This window comes from Trichomonas vaginalis, chromosome VI (assembly GCF_026262505.1).
Source record: "Trichomonas vaginalis G3 chromosome VI, whole genome shotgun sequence".
NCBI lineage: Eukaryota > Parabasalia > Trichomonadida > Trichomonadidae > Trichomonas > Trichomonas vaginalis.
In genome coordinates, this window is record NC_067208.1 from 325,536 (window position 1) to 344,078 (window position 18,543).

Below are 18,543 nucleotides of genomic sequence, written 5' to 3' on the forward strand. Positions count from 1 at the left end.
TTACGCATTTTTAGGTGCAAATTTAAAAACATTCTAATACAATAGAGCAGTTTCCAAAAGTAGCATACAGCATGCAAAGCTAAAGAAAGATAATCATAATTAATACCTTTAAAGTTTAAAACCTTGATTTTTTTTAAAATCAAATATTTATAACTTTAATACATACAGCTTAAACCTTATACTTGTTTTCTCTTGTGAGAAAGCAATCTTACAAAGCTAACAATCCTAAAAAATAAAGAATTAAAATTTAATAATTTAATCTAACAAAATTTCTCTCTTTATCCTTTTGCACTCTTTATATGCAACTCAAATCCATCATATAATATTCCTATAATACTCTTGCCTCAAACAATGACGAACAAACTGCTATTCTCATTTAATTACAGACCAAATCTATTCAAATTTCTGAATTTTTAATTTTCATTTCAATTTCAAATGGAATTAGAAGAAGAAACTATCTTTACTGTTATGGATCTTTGTAAATTTGGAGTTAAACAAGAAATACAAGCACAGTATGGATATGGTGAACGTGTCAGGAAAGAAAGATCTCAGATTTCATTCCACTGCAAATATCCAAAATGTCCTGCACATTTTAATGTTGCAATCTTGGATCAAAATAAATACAAACTAATCAAAATAGTTGAAGAACATGATCATTCCGCCCCAAATGACAAAAGTCAATATTCGTCTGTCTTTTATCGCAAATATTTAGAACATTACTTCCAAACAGATGACAATCAAAGAGCGATAGCACAGCTAAATGCATTCAAAGATCTTGAAATTCCTCTTACAGGTCCGTCCATTCCAGAGATGTACGCTCAAAAACCACGTGCAATCAAACGATTTGCAGAGAGAATACATGCTCTTCAAACTAGATATTCTCCTGACGATGTTGTGTCATTGCAAATCTTTGTTCAGACAGTACAAGAAGAATCTCCAGATGATCTCATTGCATTTGAAGTCTCAGACAATAATATGTGTTTCTATTACGCGCCTTTTGAAGGCAAAGCTTATGCGCATAGTATCAAGACATTTCATATAGACAGCACCTATAAATTGTTGCGATCAAACATTCCATTGTATGCATTTACTGGCAAAATCAAAGATTTTCACATTTTCCCTTTTTTATATTTCTTTTGTCAACCAGACACTTATCAAAACATTCAAGTTTGCGTGTGCGCCTATCTCAGATGGGTAACAATTGAGCCAGAATACATTAGCATGGACTGTGCTCCACAGATAGCTCAAGCAATAGAAGAAAGCATTCCACAAGCTCAAATACTTTGGTGCGGAGTACATGTTCTTCGTGCAATTCTTCGCAAATCAAATAAGTTTTCTTCTCAAGAAAAATTTGAACAATTCTATAATTTGATGAAGGATTTAGTCTTCAAATTAGATGCAGAACATGAGGAAGAAGCAAATGCTGCCTATGATCAAGTTCTGGAGTTGCTCGACACAGATCCAACAGCATCTCAATACTTTAACAGACAATGGCGTTACAACATATCAAGATGGATTGCTCGTGACAGGCGTGAAGGCGACGCAACTAACAATATTGCCGAAGCTCATTTTAGAACACTCAAACATGACTATTTTCCTGATCGAAAAAATCTCAGAATTGATGATGTTATTATAGAAATTTATACAAAAGTGATACCATCTTTCGTTATCAAACTCAAAATTGATCAAAATCCAGCAGATGACCGTGTCATTAGGATCATGGAAAAAGCAACTAACGCAGAAATTGATGTAAAAAGACAAAGAAAAATCGAGAGTATTTCAATGCTCAATAGATTGCTCAATGCTGTTAGTGATGACTCAATAGATCCCACTAAAATATATCCTACCTTGAAAGTATTATTACAAAGAACTCATTTTATTTAATTTTGATTTTAATTTTAGATTAAATTATTAAATTTTAATTCTTTATTTTTTAGGATTGTTAGCTTTGTAAGATTGCTTTCTCACAAGAGAAAACAAGTATAAGGTTTAAGCTGTATGTATTAAAGTTATAAATATTTGATTTTAAAAAAATCAAGATTTTAAACTTTAAAGGTATTAATTATGATTATCTTTCTTTAGCTTTGCATGCTGTATGCTACTTTTGGAAACTGCTCTATTGTATTAGAATGTTTTTAAATTTTGCACCTAAAAATGCGTAATATTAAAAATTAAGGTATTAATTATGATTATCTTTCTTTAGCTTTACATGCTGTATGCTACTTTTGTCTTTGAGACATTCCATGATTTAAGTGAAGAAGCTTTAAAAAAATGCAAAAAAAAGTAATAAAATAAAAAATTTTTAGTATCGATAATCTGAAATATGTTGTTTACTTAAGCCGCGAGCGAAGCGAGCGGCTTAGTTTCGTAATTTCATACAATCTTTTTTCGAATCTGTTCTTTTCTTAAGCCGCGAGCGAAGCGAGTGGCTTAGTTTCGTAATTTCATACAATTATTTTTCGAATTTGTTCTTTTTGTCAACCGCGAGCGAAGCGAGTGGCTTTTTATTTTTTAAAATTTTTTTCTTTCTTACTTTTTTTTCTCCCCCTTACTTACAAATTTGATAGTAACTTACCAAATCTCTCTATCATATAATAATAAATTAATCCATTTTTTGTTTCAAATCTGACACTTTACATTTCTGACATGTAAACTTGTCACTTTTCACTTCACCTCGGTGGGCAAGTTTGTGCCCCCCTCTTCTGATCTCATGTCATATTATCGCAAAAACTATATTTATACACCACACCTCATAAAACATCATTTTACCCCTATCTAAGCGTTCAAAACCTATTTTTTCCGCGTAATCTGATTCTTCAGGATCCGCTGATTCGATTTCTGCCGTCAGATCGCGAAAATATGCATTACATAACAAGATATACACAAATTACTAAACTTAATATTTTCCTTAAAATTTCTCTTGAAGTTCATACACAAACAACATAATTTTTCAAAATCCAATTTTTTCAAAAAATGTATGCATTCAAAAGTTCAGATTATATCTAGTCATTATCCATTATTAATTTTGTATTTGATTTTTGAGATATTCATTTTATTATACGTATTACTCAGAAAATTAAATGTATTTGTGAGGGAAAACGGAGAAGATAATAAATATTGTCATATAGAGGAATAAGCAATTTTAAGGAAAATATTAAGTTTAGTAATTTGTGTATATCTTGTTATGTAATGCATATTTTCGCGATCTGACGGCAGAAATCGAATCAGCGGATCCTGAAGAATCAGATTACGCGGAAAAAATAGGTTTTGAACGCTTAGATAGGGGTAAAATGATGTTTTATGAGGTGTGGTGTATAAATATAGTTTTTGCGATAATATGACATGAGATCAGAATATGAAGTGAGTATAGATGTTTTTTTTTCACTGGTTTATATGTTGAGATAGCTCAGTAGAGTCTGTAAAATAGTTCAGTACATGCTATAAGTTAGATAAAGCACAAAAAATATGAAATAAATATTAATTGGGAAAAAATATAATGTAAAGATTGTATGTAAAGATACTTATATAGTATTTAAAATTTATTAAAACAAGAGTGCATATTACACTCTTGTCGGTCAAACTTTTGCAATCACATTCTGATTGCAACAAATTGTCTCATTCTGGGAGACATGCAGTGGCAATGTCTCCGGAATGACACATTGTGACCGACAGGAGTGCATATTACACTCTTGTCGGTCAAAGTTCCGCATTCAAGTTATGAATGCGGAACAGTGTGCCAATCTGGGAGACATGCAGTGGCAATGTCTCCCGAAATGACACATTGTGACCGACAGGAGTGCATATTACACTCTTGTCGGTCAAACTTTTGCAATCACATTCTCATTATACAATCTCTTTATTTTCTTGCCTGGTCATACATATAATTAGTACATAAACAATATACCTTATTCACAAATCCCTTTAGCACAAATTTACCATATGATTTGTATTTATCTTTAAAAATCTTAATATTTTCAATAATTATTGAATTCTACATCTATTTAGTTTATCAAAACACTCAATGTTATAAAATCATATTAGTTTATATCATTTATCATCAGTTTTCATTTTACGCATGTAGTTTTTAAATCTCTATCAATTTTGAAATGAACAATATATTCACAATTATATGCAGTGTCAATAGATATCTTGTTGCCTATGAAATTAACAATTTTTTCAAATTATATTGATATTCTTCAAATTGTGAATTTGTTACATTTAATTACAAATATTGTCTTCTCCCTTATTTTGCATTTGACTTACATTAATAACCAAGCTTAATTTTAACAATTGATACCCAATTCAAAATGTCTTTCCAAAATTAGCCGAATTTCAAAAATTGACATGATACCACATTCTACATCAATTGGAATTAAGAATATTCCAAATTAAATAAAAAATATCAATCTTTTCAAAATTTATAATATTATCTTTTTTTAAACTGTTATTATATCATTATCATTCATAGCCTGACTTATCAAAATGAATTTCAATTCATATTGTTCAAATAAAGCATTACTTTGAAAGTTTGAATCATTACTCCGACATATTTTCCTATATAGTAAAATCACAACCGAGATTGATATATGCATAACATTTCTAGCCATTTGCATGTAGATATGTGAAATTTTAACTCTAATTTTAAAATATTATAATTTTTTTATATATCATGTCATTATGTATAAATCAATTCACCGGATCATATATATTAATATATCTGTAATTGAATAGACTAGGCCAATTACATTAGTTTGATATCTTGATAACTTTTTAGATTTAGATTTCAACCTCAGCAATATATACTACTATGTACCAGTAATATAATGTTATAATAATGGGTTTGGATCTTCATGTAGTGTGGTTTTACAAGCAAAATAAATTTCGTCTAATTGCACTATGAATGTCATTAGTAGACTACTAAAATCATATGGTAGATTCTCTAGTGCCTACATAAGTATATGGTATATGTCACAAAGAATGTCTCCAATCAGGGAGCTGTATTAATGAGCTTTTATAAAAATTTACGGGCGTGTCAGATTCCAATAACAAAAACTTTAGGGTATTTGATTTCGAAACACCTCAAGATCAGAACTTATTCGGTGTGTTCGTTCTTTTAATTAATACAGCCATTGGCTCTGGTTGCCTAATGATCCCTTATACCTACAAACTTGGTATTTTCTCAGGGCTATTGATGAGTTTTATTATTGGTATTCTAATCTTCAGCACATTGACAATGATGATTGAAGCAGCATATGTAACACATAAATATGACTTTAAGGGCTTATTCGCACATGTTTTCAGTCCAAAATACCTATGGATTCTTCATCTTATTATTTTCTTACTCCAAATTGGTTCAGTTATGATTTATTCCAACTGGTGTGGAATCCTTGTTAACAGAACACTTGGTCTCAAGTATAAAGTACTTAATTCCAATATCTTTTGGAATTTTGTTTGTTCACTCTGCCTTTCATTCCCATTAACTATACCAAAGTCAATTGCAAAGCTCGAAGTTGTTGCTTCAGTCGGTTTTATCTTGATCTTCCTCTTAATCTGTCATTCCGTTTACTGGTTTATCAAAGATCTCAAGGCATATGGCTTTGATCCAAACAAACAGTTTGTATGGATGAAATGGGACACATACATTTTCATTCCTTCCCTCGGTATCATTACATTAGCTTACAATTACATTATTAACTTGTTCCCAACACTCGAACATCTTAAAAACTGCACAATTAAGCGCGCATATACCTTGAACGGAACAGTTCTTGTTACTTGCTTCATATTATATGCAATTCTTGGTGTATGTACATACTTAGACAAGTTTGATGTTCTCCAAGCATCATCAGCTCTTGAGTTATACCCAGCGTCCAACCGATTTACGATCGTTGCTACAGTTTGTGTAGTTTTCATTTTAATTATTTCCTCACCCCTCTTCATTTGGGCAGCTAGAAACTCAATTGATGCAATCATCTTCAAAGATAAGGAGATGACAACATTAAGATGGGTTTTGACAGGATTTATCTTAATGTTAATTTCTGCAGGTTTGGCTGCAACCTCAAGCAATATTATAATCTTCTTTAATATTGTTGGAGGCCTATTTATTCCAGTGGTCGCTCTGATTCTCCCTGCTCTATTCTTCTTAAGAGTTACTCCAGGAAGAAAATGGTACAGAACGGTCCAAGCCGTTATTTCAATGGTTTATGCCATTGCTGTTATTGTATCTTGCACATGGCAAACAGTAATGAAAATCAAAGGAAAGTAAAAAAAGTTAAATCGAGCGGTTTTGATATTATTATATTAGGAATAAATATGATTGTTTAAATATACAATGTTATGCAATTATAGTAATCATTGATTGGCCTTTTTATTCATATTCATTGAGATTTCAGAAGTGTTTCTACCAAAAATATGAGAGAAAAGGGTAAATTTTTTTGATGAAATAGAATGTACATACGATTTAAATACAATCCATTGGGGTTACCTTTTTTCAAGAACGATTATTATATTGAAAAATAATCGTTATCGTCTGACAAGGGTAATTTGAAATTTAACACATATAATGAGCATAATGTAAGTATCAATTATATTACTGTACGTTAAATTTCCTTCTCAATTTTAATGAAACAATTTTTTCATCCTCTGAGCGCACCAGTATTTGAAATATCCCGTAATTTTCCAAAGGCATACCTCTAATTCTGCCAGAACTTTGATAATATCCAAACAAAAATGACAATAATTAGAGATTTCACCTTAATTTAATCTAGATTTTTTAAAAATATATGATTATCCGATGTCTTACAATGCTACAGTCAATACTTACTCAACTTGATTCAAAATTTCAGCTACAGATCCCCATTACAAGTGCAATTTAAATCATTTTTTCCAATAATTATCAGTCCTATTTGATTTTATATCAAATAGGAAAATTCTCAACTATATATAACACAAAGCTTCTCGAATTTCATTGATTTTATAATATCAATATTATCAAATTTATTGGCCTAAATTCATGTTTGCAAAGCTTATTACCGTTGAAATTCGATATACACTTGATAAATATATCTTTCTTTCCTTGTCCTCTTTCTTGGAATCAAATATTTCTCCTTGATATTCAAAATTTATTTATGAATTCTTATATTGCGATATATTTAATAAGCACTTATTTATAATTTTTGATAGTCATTGATATATTATAAAAAATACTAGATAACATCATATTTCATTTTCATTTCGAATACAATTGAGACCAAAAAGTGATAGATTTTTAAAGTAATATAAGGGGTAACATTACCATTGGACACTGCACTTCTAGTATGAATTCTAACAACGTGAATGGGGGTCATGGTGGAATCACTTCTGAGATTTCTTCCGATCCATAAGGTTAAAATGGAATTTCGGATTTTTGTTACTTGAATTCAGTTGTTATTAAAGATATAATATCATTATTCTTAATTTCTAATTACCAAATTGATTTTTGCTGAAATTTTTTATATGATATCTTTATACTTCTAATAAATAGAATACACTCAACACGAAAATATTAATATTTCAATAAGCAATTAATGAAAACTCCTTTATTGATTTCCAGATTTATTTATTTTAGCAAAGCAAGACAAATGGAGATAAGAATGATATAAAATTGAAGAAACTCTGAAAATAACTTGGTATACATGTGTTGATTTTAAGTATTGCAAATTTTGGAATCAATTTTCCATAAAAATCCAGATTTTTGATAACAAAAAGGTTTTCTCCTCGAGTGTCAAGCCCAATCATGGTTAATCGAAAAGAATCATAGAGGCCTTCTGATAATGAATAGTAAACCTTTCTATCATGCCCATTCATATCATCTCCAATACTTTTATTCTGTAAAGTCACCCATGGACCTTGCAGGAATGAACCTTCAACTATAATATGTTTGGGATAATCCAATTCTCCTATATAATGAGTGGATAATGTAAAACTATTTGCAAATATTTTAAAATTCTTAATTCTTATTATATACCAAGGATCCTGATAAAATGATGATTCCAATAACTTAGTTTGATTTCAAATATCAATCCCATCTTTTGGGACAGTTGGAAAGAAATTACTGCAAACTTCAAACGAAAATAAATCAAAGTACTCATTTGGATAGTTTTTGTAAAGATATTTGAAAATCCCAAAATCTTTATTATAAAATTCCATCGTCTTTCAGAGAATTAATTGCCATGATTAATTGGTTTAATTGGTTTGGTTTGATTACTGATGCAAATGTTTTTTTTTTAATTTAAAGCAATTGCCGTATTGGATAAGATTTCATTTGGTACAGAAACAAGGTGCAATGAAGAAATTTCAAAAACTTCTCCCTATTTGATTTTTTTTAACATTGCAAATCTATTGAAGTTCGTTATTTCAAAATGAATACAAATGCTATCATAAAATATTCACTGATATCAATTAATCAATCCTACAATGAATAAGGAGCTAAATCCCTACAGAAAATAATTATTAGAAATTTTCATATATGAAAGATGATGTTTTACAATAAGAAACAGAATAGATATCTACAGTATCAACTCAAAATTAAAAGGATGACGAATAGCATTGTTTTTTATAATTTTTTAAATTAATCAATCAGAAAGATATACGAAGATGATGCCAGATTTTTTAAGGTCATAATATTTATGCATCTGATACTAAGAAAAAGTTTTTTATTGGATTCTATTTCTCCATAAATATCGAATTGGGAAAGACCAAATAAATAATGAGTATTATAGTTTGCCTTAACCATCTGAAATCTAATTACTGATGCCCTAAATGGCCTGACATCGAATTCAAAACTAAATCATCGTTTTGATAGAATTTGATTATCGGTCACAGAATCCAAAAGTTTTAAGTTATCAAAGTCATCTCCATAATATATTTTCCATGAAACAGGATAAGTCCAATAACAATCTGTATTCGGTACATTATACAAGCTCTGCAGGACATATTTATGGGCCTTAATTGGAATTGGCAACGAAAAATCAAGATTAAAAGTCTGAGAAATCGGAGTACTTAGGCAATACCCAACCAAAGGATTTTCTGAAAATAATCCCACCATATCAGTGCAATTACAGCAATAAAAATCCTCACGTACATTTATGCGAAATTTATCAGGGTAAGATAGATTGTTTTTTAGTGTCCGGAATAGCCAGACATTATCACAAATATCGCAATTTTCAATGCAAGATGAGCAAGTATCATTATTTGTATAAGTCTTAAATGGACAATGTAAACTACAGGCACGTTCTCCAGCATCAAATTCATGCAGATACCTCTTAAAACCAGGAAGGCTTGGGATTCTACTTTTACAGCAATAAGGAAAATTCACAATTATTTCATGTCCTGAATCACAATAATCACAAGCAAGATTAATTTTACAATATCTACAATTAGGTCCACAATTAGAATATAACATCTTGCTTCTTTCATTATTTAATGAGTGTAATCCGTCCATAATGATTTTATAGGAGTATTCATATCCATTAGTATTTATTAACGAACTTCCACTAGTAGATAATGCAGATGTATATGGAAATTCACATGTCCCATTGCCTCCAATGCCACCAAGATATCCTCCTCCAGCACCGGAACCTGGAATACACTTACTCGATGTGCCATTGCCTCCGAATTCACTTGATGAAAAAAATAATCGATTTTCATTTTTCTGCCAGCTGTTATTGACAAAAACATAATTATAATTTATACCACCACCTGGTGAGCCACTATAGTTCATCACAGCACCTCCACCACCAGCAGCAACAGCTACAACTTGATTATTGATCTTCAGAACGGTTGATCCTGCTCCTGAACCAACAACGTTTTTCTCTTCCAATGATTTTCCAGCAAGACCTCCATTCGGAAAACCAGATTGACCATCTAAATGAGAAACTCCATTTCCGCCAACTATAATCTCATATGGAACCTGATATTGTATGTTAATATATAATTTAATATATGTACCTCTACCACCTTTATTATTTTGCTTGGTACCATTAAGATATGAATCGCCTCCAGTTCCACCATAAAGATGGAATTCATGAGGACCTGGGTTTAAATTTCCTTGATTTGAGCCAACACTAAAATACTCTGTTTTAAGACTTTGAGATAACGAGAAAAAGAATATTAATATGGCTTATCTGTATTATTGATTTTAGCTTTTGATATGTTTTTTAATATTATAAGGGTTTTTTCTATACCAAAGGAGATTTTTTTCTCAATTTTTTCCCCTCGCTTTCAATCTAATTGAAAGAACTTTGTGGGAATATATAATCATGAATAACTGTTAACTTTGCAAAAAGTCCATTAGCATATAATACATATATTTAATAAAATTAATATACATTTCAATTCTAGATTTCGAGAAAAATTGAAATCACGATTTTTTGAGTAGCAACAATGTTTTTACTATATATAGTATCCAAATAAGATATTATTGGATATACAGAAGTTTACACTTTTTTACAAGTTATCAAAAATATTTCGCAATATCTAGATTACCGCATTGTTTGGTACCACTTTTAATTGAATGAAACCTAGCGGTTATTCAATTTTATGTTTTGAACATTCAAAAATTTTGAGACCGTGTTTCTGAATTATATCAATATACATACAAAGTTTGTGAAATATAATCCTTTATAATTACAAGTATAGTCTGGAAATAAAAGTCCTAAAATAAATAAGAAATGCATGTTGTATCATGTATGAAATGTTGACTTTTAATATTGAAAATAATATTTTTATAAAATATGATGATACGTTATATCAAATTGAAAATAATGAAAGGAGTTAAATTATTGATGGAAATGCATTTGCATTTGCAGTTAAATGATAAAAGATTGCTGCATGATGAAATTGAAATCGATGGAATCTGTGAGTCTTTCAATAGTTCTTTCACAAATGTTTTGTTCTTGCTTTCGATGTTAAGACCACATTCAAGTGATGTGCAGCCAAGAAACGCATCAATACCAACATATGTAACACAAAGAGGGATGTTGATGCTTTTCAGAGAGATGCATCCCTCAAATGCATTAGATGAGATTCGTGTAACACTGAAGCTAGGAATGAAAACAGAGACAAGATAGATGCAGCTTTGGAATGCTGATGAACTGATGGTCTTAGTTGTGTCTGGGAGAGAAAAGTAAATATAATTTGAGGCAGGAGGGAATAAGATGAGATTAGTACGCTGTGAGTCAAAGAGAGCACCACTGAAAACTGAGTAGCGAGGACATGAGCATTCGATTGTTGAGATAGAGAAACATGATTTGAAAACACCAATACCGATCTCACTAAGAAGTGAGTCGCTAGGAATGAAAATAGATTGGAGATTAGAACATTCTGAGAATGCGTAGTTATAGATGCTCTTGACTGATGATGGGAGAGTGATAGATCGAATTGATGTGCCTGAGAATGAGTGGACACCAATCGATTCGATATTTGTCGGGAATGAGACTTCTGTCAAACCTGTGTTTGATGAGAATGAGAAATCATATATTTTTGTCATTGAGTTACATCCTGATAAAATAAGGCGATTGATGTTACAATTTTCGAATGATGAGTCTATGATGCTGACAAGTGTTGATGGGAAAGATACTGATGTCAATGAATTACAATTCTTGAAACACTCAACATCAATGTATGTCAATGTATGTGGTAACTTGATAGATGTAAGTGACTGGCATTGATAAAATGTCTTCTCGTCCAGAGTGGTTACAGAACATGTTTCAAATTCAATCGAAACAAGATTGATGCAATTCTCGAATGCATGCATAGAAATGTTAATCAAGTATGGAAGATCAATGTTTGTTAATTTTTGGCAGCCATAGAATGAATATTCGCCAATACTCGCGATTCCTTGTGGTAAATTTGCAAAGACAAGATTAGTACAGTTATAAAATGCGTATTTCTCAATTTTGTTTAATGCACTGTCTGAGTTAATAACAATCTTAGTTAATTTTTGTTTATTATTGAACGCTCTTGTTTGGATTGTTTCAACCGTAGATGGAATAGTAATAGTAGTTAAATTGGCTTCAAACCACATAGAAATAGACTTATTCTGTTTGTCAAGAACTAAGTATTGGCTGTCAATGTAATAATTTGAATTCTTACCAAATATCAACTTTGTTTTAGAAGGAAATGCATTTCCACCAATTGACTCTACAGAATCTGGTAAAACAACTTCAGATAGATTAGTTTCATCAAAACAACCATCTTTTATTGTAGTTATTGATGATGGAATTTCTATTTCTGTTAATGATGTGCAACCTTTGAAAAGTTCAGTTTCTAAAGTCGATATATTAGGAAGCTTTATTATCTTCAAGTTACTGCACATGTAAAATGCATTACATCCAATTGATGTGACAGTGTCTGGGATTACAGTTGATTCAATTTTGGATCTTACAAATGCCCATTGCGCAATCACTCGCAATGATGCCGGGAGAGTTATACTTGTTACAAAGCTGTCCATAAAGCAATTAGCTTCAAGAATAGTTATACCATCTGGAACTGTAGCTGGACCTGGCAGTTTCTTTGGATAAACAAGATATGCTGTGCTTATTATTATTGCATTATTTCTTACTTTATATTTTTCATTTCCTGAAGTTACAACAAAAGTAACAATGTTTGAATAAGAAAAAGCACTATTAGAAATATAATTAACTTTATCTGTAATTGTATATTTAGTAACTGGAGTCTCTGCAATAAAATGACTACTTAATGATGTAATATTACTTGAAAGAGGAATCTCAACTGAAATTAAATATTTAGAACCTCGGAAGCATGAAGGAGGCATAGAAGTAATGCTTTCAGAAAGTGAAATTGAAGTTGCATTGATATTCGAAAAACAATAATCGCCCAGTTTTATAAGATTACTAGGCAAAAATATTGAATTCAATGAAGTGCAACCAGAAAATGAATAACTACCAATGATAATTAAATTTGTGCATACTGAAAGATCAATTTCAGATATTGATGTGCATTGATAAAAAGCATAACTTTGAATTTCTTTAAGTTGAGGATTATTCTCAAATGAAATAGATTTTAATGATGTCGAACACTCTTTAAATGCATAGAGATTTCCTGATTTTCCAGATAAAATTTCGATTCGATTCCAGATTGAAACATGAACTGTACCAGATGGAACAGAATCGAGGGTTCTATTATTATTACTATATACCATGCCTGTGGTATCATCCTTCCACGTCACTTAGTTAGATACAGTATAAATTAAACAATAGATAAGAAAGAAAAGTGACAATTATGCGACTAAAATCTATGAATTCATTTAAAATAGAATTGCTTTAGCAGTATTCTATTAATATAGAAACATTGATATTTGTCCATTCATACTATAAATTTCGAGAAATCATTTTTTATCAAAAATTTTTACTATGAGTAATAATATATAATAATGTTAATAAAGAGTGATTATTCTTACGTTTTGACTTCGAATTTTTGCAAATTCGAAAATTGTTTCCAATAATAAGTTTGTTTGGTGAGTTGCATTCAAGACAGTTTTGTGAATCTGAACATCTCAAACATCCTTCGCGACATCGATGACAAACACCTTCTGATTCATAGAATCCGTCTCCACAATCTTCAACACAGTAATCTTCTTTCAATTTGTATCCTTCTGAACATACTTTACATGAATTTGCACACTCACAAGTTTTACAATATTGCGGACATCTCTCACATATTTTTATTGGGTAATCACCATTATCATCGATATATTCTGAATAGTATCCAACACCACATTGTGAAACACATTGATAATCTTTTCTATAATATGGTTCAGAACATTGAAGGCAATGTCCGCTATCATCGCAAAAATCACAGTGCTCGTTACAAGATCTGCATGAATCATTATTTCTATAAGAATTTATCCGACATTTCTTGGAACAATTAAAATTTGGCGTATAATAGTCATTCAAATTTCTGTGATTTAGTGGAAGTTTTACAATATCTATTATTGATACAGAACAGCAATCACTAAAATTTGGTGAATAAATATACCCTGATGCACATAAATCACATTGACGAATTCCATTACAACGATCACACATATATCCACAATTTGAATATATCATCTTATTCATTTCATTTGCATATGAGTGTAATTCGTCCATGACGATTTTATAGGAATATCGTATAGCATTCAGATTTGTATTTATAAACGAACTTCCACTAGTTGATAATGCAGATGTGTATGGAAATTTACATGTGCCAATGCCTCCAATGCCACCAAGATATCCACCACCTGCACCAGAACCTGGAATACATTCACTCGATGTGCCATTGCCTCCGAATTCACTTGATGAAAAAAATAATCGATTTTCATTTTTCTGCAAGCTGTTATTGACAAAAACATAATTATAATTTATACCACCACCTGGTGAGCCACTATAATTCATCACAGCACCTCCACCACCAGCAGCAACAGCTACAACTTGATTATTGATTTTCAGAACGGTTGATCCTGCTCCTGAACCAACAACGTTTTTCTCTTCCAATGATTTTCCAGCAAGACCTCCATTCGGAAAACCAGATTGGCTAGGACCAATTAAATGAGAAATTCCGTTTTCTCCAACTATGACTTCATACGGTATATCATGATATTTCACATTAAGATATAATTTAATATATGTCCCTCGACCACCTTTATTGATTTGATGGGTCCCATTAAGATATGAATCACCTTCAGCTCCACCATAAAGATGAAACTCATGAGGTCCTGCATTTAAATATCCTTGATTTGATCGTTCATTAAAATAAATTGTTTCAAGACTTTTGGTTAGCCATATAAGGAAAATCAGCATGAAATATTTATATCCATAATATTTATTCTTAGCAAATTAATAAGTATTTTTTATTTGGCAGATTTGGTTTGAGTCGGCTTGTCATTTTTTCATAGAACCTTTAACATCAAGAATTTTTATGTACTTTTCAATCCATACTTTTTAATTATTGCTATTTTTGCTTCTAAACCAGAATAGCATTTGAATCATATCTCTGATTTTAGTTTTCTAACTGAAAAATATTTTGCTGCATAATGTAATGCTTGTAATTGTAATTTAGTATCTATTTCAATTTTTATAATTGGTAAATTTTACTGATTATAATAAGAATCAAAAATTTACTCATCATGATGATTTGTTTTCATTGCTCCGTGGGCAAGTAGAAAATCTTTCAATTTTTTCATATGTTTATTGAATGCTATTGCATAACACGAGTTCCATGATTCATTAAATGAATTGATATCGAAGTTATGCTGAATTAAAAGTTCTACAAATTTGATTAGTAAATCTTCATTATTAAAGTTTTTGATTGCCAAATGAAGGACTGTATTTAATTTATTATCTTTGTGATTCACTTCAGCGCCATTTTTTATCAATAAATTTGAAATTTTATGAATCCTTTCTTCATCTTCTCCGAAATTGTTTTCAAATAGACACATTAGTGGTGATTTGATTTTATTCCAAATGTCAATGACAGAAGATAATATTTCAGAGATTATTAAACCAGGATATCCTTCTCCAGACTTTGGTAAGTTTATTCCTCGTCTTTTCATGTTGTATGTTGATACATATTATAAATTTGATAAAAGAGAAGATTTAGGATTGAGTTCTGTTAGTTGGAAAGAAATAATGAAGAAGATTATTAAACCATATGAAAATAGAAGGAATTATAATATAATGCTATCATATGGATATTGTAGAGTCAACTTGTAAAACGGATATTAAATGAGTTTTGTTTTTGGAATATAATTGTGTTTGGTTAATTATAGAATAGAACTGATTGTTTTCTGAAAGAAAAATGCTTTTTAAATTCTGATTATATGAAAAAGCACCTTCACCTATGAATTCAATTGATTCTGGAATTGCAATCGTAGTAAATCTACAAGAAGCAAAGCCAAGAGTATCTATAACTTTAAGCTTAGAAGGAAGTAATGGAGGAGATTGGAAATATGTAATATCGAAAGCCTGACTTCTGATATAAAGTAAATTCGAAGGGAAAACTATATTTGTAAAATTATTTCTTTTGTTATAAAAAGCTTTTGGAGCAATTTCTGTAACAATGTATTCCTTTGATTCATAGAAGATTGAATTTGGGAATATTAATTCAGGCTTGCACTGGCCATTACAACCTAAAACGCTAGCTGTAAGGCTAGGTCCGTTGAGTGAGTATTGTAAATTCTCATAAATATAGCTCTTTATTAAAACTAATTATTATTAAAACTAATTATTATTTCTGAACTATTATAATTTTTCAAAAATTATGGTGGCTTCACTATCATTTTTTGATAAGTAATAAACTCATCATACTAATGACTTTGTTTGAAAATGTTTTTCACATTATCTTTTCACTTTTCATAAAATTACAACGGGAATTAATTTATGATTTGTTTCTCAATATATTTTCTTTGAATTAACCTTATGTAAGGATTTTATAAAAATCTAAAAGAAGAATTTTGAAATAAGTAGCGAGAATTCATTCGTTTTCAATCGAATATATTTCTATAATCTCAATTCTGGTGTCGGTGGGGCTATATATCTTGTCAAAGAAAACAACAGTCTCAGGATTGAATTTAGTTCATTCATAAAATTAGTATCGCAAAGTGTTAAATATAAAATTGACTCAAATTATGGATGCCCTGCATTCTATCATGAAGGAATTTCCTTTCTTTGTTCTGGTTTGTATTTTGAATCTTGCCAAGGAAAGAGTAGAGCACTAGATGCGTCATTTGCGCCAAAAACAGGCGACTATAAAATGCAGACAAATGATACTTCAATGTTTAATTGTATTACTGATACAATTTTTTATATGCATTCTTACGGAAATTCTATTTTTTCGAATTACAATACTACAATGAATACTGCAAAGTATTAATATGGAAGTACTCATGCTGGATATGAAACTTTTAATGCCTCAGCAATTTTTTGTATCAATGAAAATACTACAACGTCAACTTTAAGCATATTATCATGGCAATCCGGAACTTCTAAGTACTATTATTTGCTTAATAACAATAATTCAGGATATTTAGTTGTTCGTCCGGCAACATCTTTTGAAAATAGTTATTTTATTGGAATTCCACAACCAATCCTTTTTACTAATTGCTTTTTTGACGCTGAAATAAGTCAGGCAGAAACAATCAATTGCACTTTAATTAATGAACTACCATTAATGCAATTGATTGGCATTAAATATTATTATGTTGAATACAAAATATCTAGATGCCTTTGCAAATATTCTTTTAATTTTAGCTTTCTTTATGTTTTTAAACCCATTTTCCTACGTAAAGTCTCCCTATCGTTTTTCTGTCTCAATATTTAATGAACCTCTATCAAAAATTTGAATAAGAGACTTTACAAAAGAAAAGGAGCTTATTTTGATGTAAATTATCTATTTATTTTCTTACTCATTTCTTTCCATAAATTTACATTATGCACCACTTAATGCGTATTTGGAACTCTATGAACAATTTTTAGATTATTTAAAAAAAATAATTCAATGATATGATGAAAGTAAGTGAAATATTGCCATTCATTGAGCTGCTGGTTCCCAATTATGTTTATGCTTCCTGACAGGTCTTTCTAAATTGATATAAAACAGTTGAGATCGACTTTTTGCTCACAAAATTGTATAGCTATTTCAAATACCTAATGCTATTCTTTCAATATTGAGTAATGATTATTGTCATAATTTCATAATTTCAGTTAACGTTTTCTAAATGAAAGGAAATATTATCTTAGACCTCATTGGGATTTATTGAAACAACCACTGGAACTTATGAAATCTATAGATGCAACTATGCGAAGACACAAATTAATTCCGGGGATGCTGTTTACATAAAGCAAAGGGATTCCTTTCTGAATATTACAAAAACATCATTTTCAGATATTATCACATTATATTCAATGCATTATATTGATCAAAACTTTAGTTGCCCTGCTTTTTTCCATGAAGGCAGTAAAATTTTAATGAATAAAATGATAATATGCGGATGCTATTCAAAATTCAGAGGGATTGCTGCTTCTTTTGTGCCACAAACTTCATTGAATTCACAAAATGCATTTTATTCATCATTTTACCAAAACAATCTGGATAATTCAACTGCTATTTGCCATATTTGTTGTTGTATGGGAAATTGTAATTTTGAGAACAATAATGTTTCACATAATCAAGGAAATTATCCAGGCCCTGTTGCCATTTACTTAGCTTTCGGAGTTTCTGAAAGTTTTTGCTATTATTTCAATAATACTAAAACGCATGCAGTAATTTTTCATCATTGTATGGATAATGCTCTGCAAAATGTTGCAAACACAGTAGTTTTTAAGAATTCTCCAGAAAAATCTTTAGAACAAACATGGGGCACTTCAACAATGACATTGAATAACTGCGTTTTCTTTGAAAACACTGTTTATAAGTTTGAAACTAACCCAATTGTTAAAAATTCATATTCAGACAAAATTTTAACAGATTGTCAGCCAATCAATAATCAGATCATTAGCACTTACTCTA

At 30.3% G+C, this 18,543-nt stretch overlaps 4 protein-coding genes across 4 annotated transcripts, besides 1 other annotated feature; 2 read left to right on the top strand and 2 right to left on the bottom strand.

Moving 5' to 3' along the window:
- Positions 1-2,700: part of a mobile genetic element that runs on past the window's edge.
- On the top strand, positions 811-1,650 carry TVAGG3_0777890 (MULE transposase domain-containing protein; the record flags this gene model as incomplete). The annotated part of the gene is made up of 1 exon (XM_001313405.2): positions 811-1,650. A coding segment is annotated over one exon (840 nt), but the record flags the coding sequence as incomplete, so codon positions are not given.
- A 1,967-nt stretch (positions 2,701-4,667) lies between the features above and the next one.
- TVAGG3_0777900 (amino acid transmembrane transporter protein) lies at positions 4,668-6,366 on the top strand (the record flags this gene model as incomplete). The annotated part of the gene is made up of 1 exon (XM_001313404.1): positions 5,237-6,262. The coding sequence occupies one exon, from the start codon at positions 5,237-5,239 to the stop codon at positions 6,260-6,262; it is 1,026 nt and encodes a 341-aa protein (XP_001313405.1).
- A 4,137-nt stretch (positions 6,367-10,503) lies between these two features.
- Positions 10,504-13,257, bottom strand: TVAGG3_0777910 (surface antigen family; the record flags this gene model as incomplete). Its single annotated transcript, XM_001313403.2, has 1 exon — positions 10,781-13,198. The coding sequence occupies one exon, from the start codon at positions 13,196-13,198 to the stop codon at positions 10,781-10,783; it is 2,418 nt and encodes an 805-aa protein (XP_001313404.1).
- Positions 13,258-13,394: 137 nt separating this feature from the next.
- TVAGG3_0777920 (serine-type endopeptidase protein) lies at positions 13,395-17,557 on the bottom strand (the record flags this gene model as incomplete). Its single annotated transcript, XM_001313402.1, has 1 exon — positions 13,395-14,837. The coding sequence occupies one exon, from the start codon at positions 14,835-14,837 to the stop codon at positions 13,395-13,397; it is 1,443 nt and encodes a 480-aa protein (XP_001313403.1).
- Between the last annotated feature and the right edge of the window lie 986 nt (positions 17,558-18,543).